General features: G+C 43.8%; 1 protein-coding gene across 1 annotated transcript in view; it reads left to right on the top strand.

Annotated features, from left to right (window-relative positions):
• Positions 1 to 4,034, top strand: part of Ace2 (angiotensin I converting enzyme 2) — a 50,243-nt gene that overhangs the window by 38,412 nt on the left and 7,797 nt on the right. Inside the window, exons 14-15 of the mRNA XM_005358761.3 lie at positions 260 to 318; positions 3,406 to 3,503. Of these exons, the coding sequence (XP_005358818.1) occupies positions 260 to 318; positions 3,406 to 3,503 (157 nt within the window). The remainder of the gene's footprint in view (positions 1 to 259; positions 319 to 3,405; positions 3,504 to 4,034) is intronic.

Here is a 4,034-nt window from a genome sequence, read left to right as displayed (position 1 = left end):
TCCCCTCCCCCTCCCCCTCTCCCTCTCCCTCTCCCTCTGCCCTGTAATCCCTTCTGTGTACACACCCACATCAAGCAGTGACTTATGGTCCTCTCAGAACACAGTTACCAGTTTCTCATCATTTCTTATTCTGTAAAAGCTGTGTCTTTACCTTAAAAGATGCCTATCGCTGTCACCTTAGTGCGATCTTGGGAAGGGAAAATAAATGTGTGGTCAGTCTGTCATGTAAACCAATTGCCTGAAATCTCTCTTTAATCAGATGCCGACCAAAGCATTAAAGTGAGGATAAGCCTAAAGTCAGCTCTTGGGAAAGATGCAGTGAGTATTCTGAATGATGATTCTGGTTTTCTTCAGAACAGTCTCTTCCCTTAAAATCCCGTTTCAGTGTGGTGTACATGAAGAGGGGCCACATGATTCTCTTAAAACTATAATCCCCAGGTCTCACCTTCAGCTGACTCCTTCTCTCTCTCCCTCCCTTCCATTCCTTTGTAACCCATCCCTTACTGGACAGACATTGTCTGCTTTTCACTTGTTGCCTTGAATGTGTTCTGAAGATCGGTGCAGAACCATCTGTTCTGATCCTTAATTAGCAAGCACTCACCTTCCCAATGATTCTTGGCACCATGACTTGTATTCAAGGGCAAGGTCATGGTTCTATGCTAAGGGCTTATTTCTTTTCTTAGGTTTTGTTTTCGTAATCATCTACATTCTATTTTATTAACAGTATGGTCAGTTCATGAGCAAAAACTTCCAATCTGGAAGCTTGGTCAGAGTGTAGCATCTCGGGCCCCACCCCTGACCTACTTAATCAGGACCCACATTTGTAAGGCCTCCATTGGTTTATATACATAGTAACGACTGGGAAACTCCTATTCTCAAACTTGGCTCAACATTGGAATTGTGTGGGGAGCCTTCAAAATATGTGTGTAGGCTCCACCTGCAGAGACACTGGCTTAATTGCTCTGGAGTGTGACACCAAGATTTGGGCGTTAAGAGTTTCCTTTGTTTGAGTCTGGATCTAACAATGCAGTAACAGCTGGCCTGGGACTCACTACAGACAAGACTGACTTTGAATTCCCAGACAGCCTCAAGAGGGCTGAGATTAAAGTCCCGCACCACCACAGCCAACCTCACTAAGAGATTTTCAGTCCGGAGCTGGGTGATGGCTTGGTGGCTAAGAATACTCATGGCTTTCGCAGAGGACCCGGATTTGGTTGCCTGTACCCACACGGTAGCTCACAACCATGTGGTAGTCCCAGGTGCAGGGTTTTGTGTTCTATTTTGATCTCCCCAGGCGCCAGCACACACATGGTACCGGCAAAACACTGATACCCATAAAATAAATACATTTTAAAAATGTAAAGACTTTTTAAATCTCCTAGAAGTTCTAAGTATAACCACGTTGAGAACCATTGGCTTGGAGATGCAGTTTAGGGTGACAAAATATTTTATAGAAACCTTTAGCTATTGCTCTCCCCTGAACACCCATCTCACTTGATCCAGCTCTGGGAAGTACAAACTTTTTTTACAAAGACAATTTTATTAGCATCTAGCTATTGTACAGAATGAGTTTCGCTGTGAGAGTTTCCCGCATTTACATAATTTCCTTTGCCGAGAACTCACCCCTTCAGTTACTGGCTTCCCCACCCACCTGGACTCTTCCCTTTCCTCTTTCCTCAGTAATAGCTTTGATTAGCAAAGAGGAGAAGGCGTGTTGTCTCAGATAGATGGGGATCAACAGCCGGGGCGTGTCCCGGAAACCTGAAAGCTTTGCAGGTTTAGAAGTCAACCTGGGACAATCAGATAAAACAGTCCAATGTGCTCCAGAAAGGTGTTGGGTCACTGTAGAGATCCAGAGATTCAGGTTCTACCTCCCCATATCCAGAGAAGTTAAATATTTCCCAAGACTTGAAAAATAACTTTGCTAAATAAGACACCACATTATAAATAATACATGCATTAAAAATGAAAACAAAAGAAAGCCATTATTTTTACTTTTTATTGAAAACCGGTTCTTTTCTCTATGACATATTCTGGTTACACTTTTCCTCCCTCTACTCCTCCCGGTTCCTCTCCTCCTGACCTCCCCTTTCTGTCCCGGAATTGAAAAGAGTAGGCGCTGAGAAAGCAAGTGTACAAACACAAGCCCATCGCTTCTCCACTCTGAGTTCGCACTCTTATGTCTGAGTGGGCATTGCAGGCCCACGAGAGTATCTCTCTTCACTTTGATTAGCTCCTCCCTGGCCTAAGACATTGAAAGTGCTCCTGGCAGGTCAGGAGAGGCAGCAGATCTTTCGTCTGGGCATTTGAGGCCATGTTTCCTTTCCACGAGACCTTGCTGGTGTGACGTTTAGAAGCCAATCCCTGAGTGAGATGCCCACTTGTAACTCATGGGCAGTAGGGCCAGAATGTCTGCCTTGTTCAAGCCATTTTGTGGTGCACATCCACTGGAGCTGAGGCATCGTTTTCAGAATTTGCCTTTTAACTGTTTTAAACTATGGAAGTACGGGCCAGAAAATTACTAGGAACATTACCGTACCATTATTACTATTAAAAATAAACCCCATCCTTCACATATCTGAGCAAAACCATCCTTAGGTGAAAACAATCCTTTTGAGAGCTTTTGTCTTGCTTTTCTCTAAAAGAAAATGAAATCCCCGTGTCATCCATTGATCTCTACTGCCACCTACTGGAGGAAATATTGAGTGCCGACACCTCTACTAGGCTGTGCACACAACCCCAAGCTATTTTTTTTTTTTGAGATCCCGTGTAGCCTTGAAGTTGCTCTGTAGCCAAAGTTTGCCTTGAAGTCCTGATTCTCTTGCCTCTACCTCCCTAATGCTGGCATTACAGTGCATGGTTCAAATAGCTGAGAACTTACCAAAACAGTAAATGTTAGATTTAATTGCCTACCTAATGCTGGCATTACATGCATGGTTCAAATAGCTGAGAACTTATCAAAACAGTAAATGCTAGATTTAGCTGCCTACAACATACGGATATCCCACTCAAACCCCACAGCGTTGGGATGTCTCCCATCTATAAACCTATACTTGGGGTTCTTATTTCAATTCATATCAAACCAAAGTGAGAGGGCCTGTGGGTACCATGATTCCTGAAGCAGGGAGGGTTTCCTGACCAGCAGCCTTAGCTCCCAGGGTGGGGCTGGGGGTTTAGTAGATAAACAGACTCTTGGGGGTCTCATCTTAGATGGCCTAATCAGAAACTCTTCTTGTAGAGTCAGTAGTCACTTTGAAGCATCCCACTACCAAATGCTGATGTGTGCTCACATTGGAGGGCACAGACTTGATGGCCAGGGTCCTTGGAATAGTGACGAGGAGTCCCCAGTTTCCCCTCTCTCTTGGCTCTCCCCCACTGAGTGGTGTCTTTCTTCTGAATTTGCAGTATGAATGGAACGACAACGAAATGTACCTGTTCCGAGCATCTGTTGCATATGCCATGAGAGTATATTTTGCAAAGAAAAACCAGACTGTTCTTTTTGGGTGAGTTGATCTGCTAAGTCCTATAAATAAAAATTCCCCTATTCTAGAGTCTGAGGAGATATGCTTAATTTTTGTGTGTGTGTGTATGTGTGTGTGTGTGTGTGTGTGTGTGTTTCCCAAGATGGGCTTTCTCTGTGTAACAGTTCTAGCTGTCCTGACATCTGCTTTGTAGACTGTTGGGAGGAAGCTACTTGTTTGTTTCCCGGCTGCCCAGACTCCCGAAATAATCACACAGAAACTATATTATTTAAATCACTGCTTGGCCAATCACTGAAGTGTATTGCTAGCTCTCTCTTACATCTAGAATTAACCCATCTCCATTATTTTATATTTTACCATGAGTCTCATGGCCTACTGGCAAGATTCCAACTGACAGCTCATGTCTTTCCTCTTTGGAGGCTCTATGGTGTCTCTCTGACTCTGCTTACTCTCTCTCTATATGTATATATCTTCCAGCCTGGCTATATTCTGTTAAGCCATTGTCTGAAAGCGGCTTCTTTATTAACCAATAAAAGAAACACATACACAGAA

Source organism: Microtus ochrogaster, chromosome X, assembly GCF_000317375.1.
Source record: "Microtus ochrogaster isolate Prairie Vole_2 chromosome X, MicOch1.0, whole genome shotgun sequence".
Lineage (NCBI taxonomy): Eukaryota > Metazoa > Chordata > Mammalia > Rodentia > Cricetidae > Microtus > Microtus ochrogaster.
This window is presented reverse-complemented; position numbering and strand designations above follow the sequence as displayed.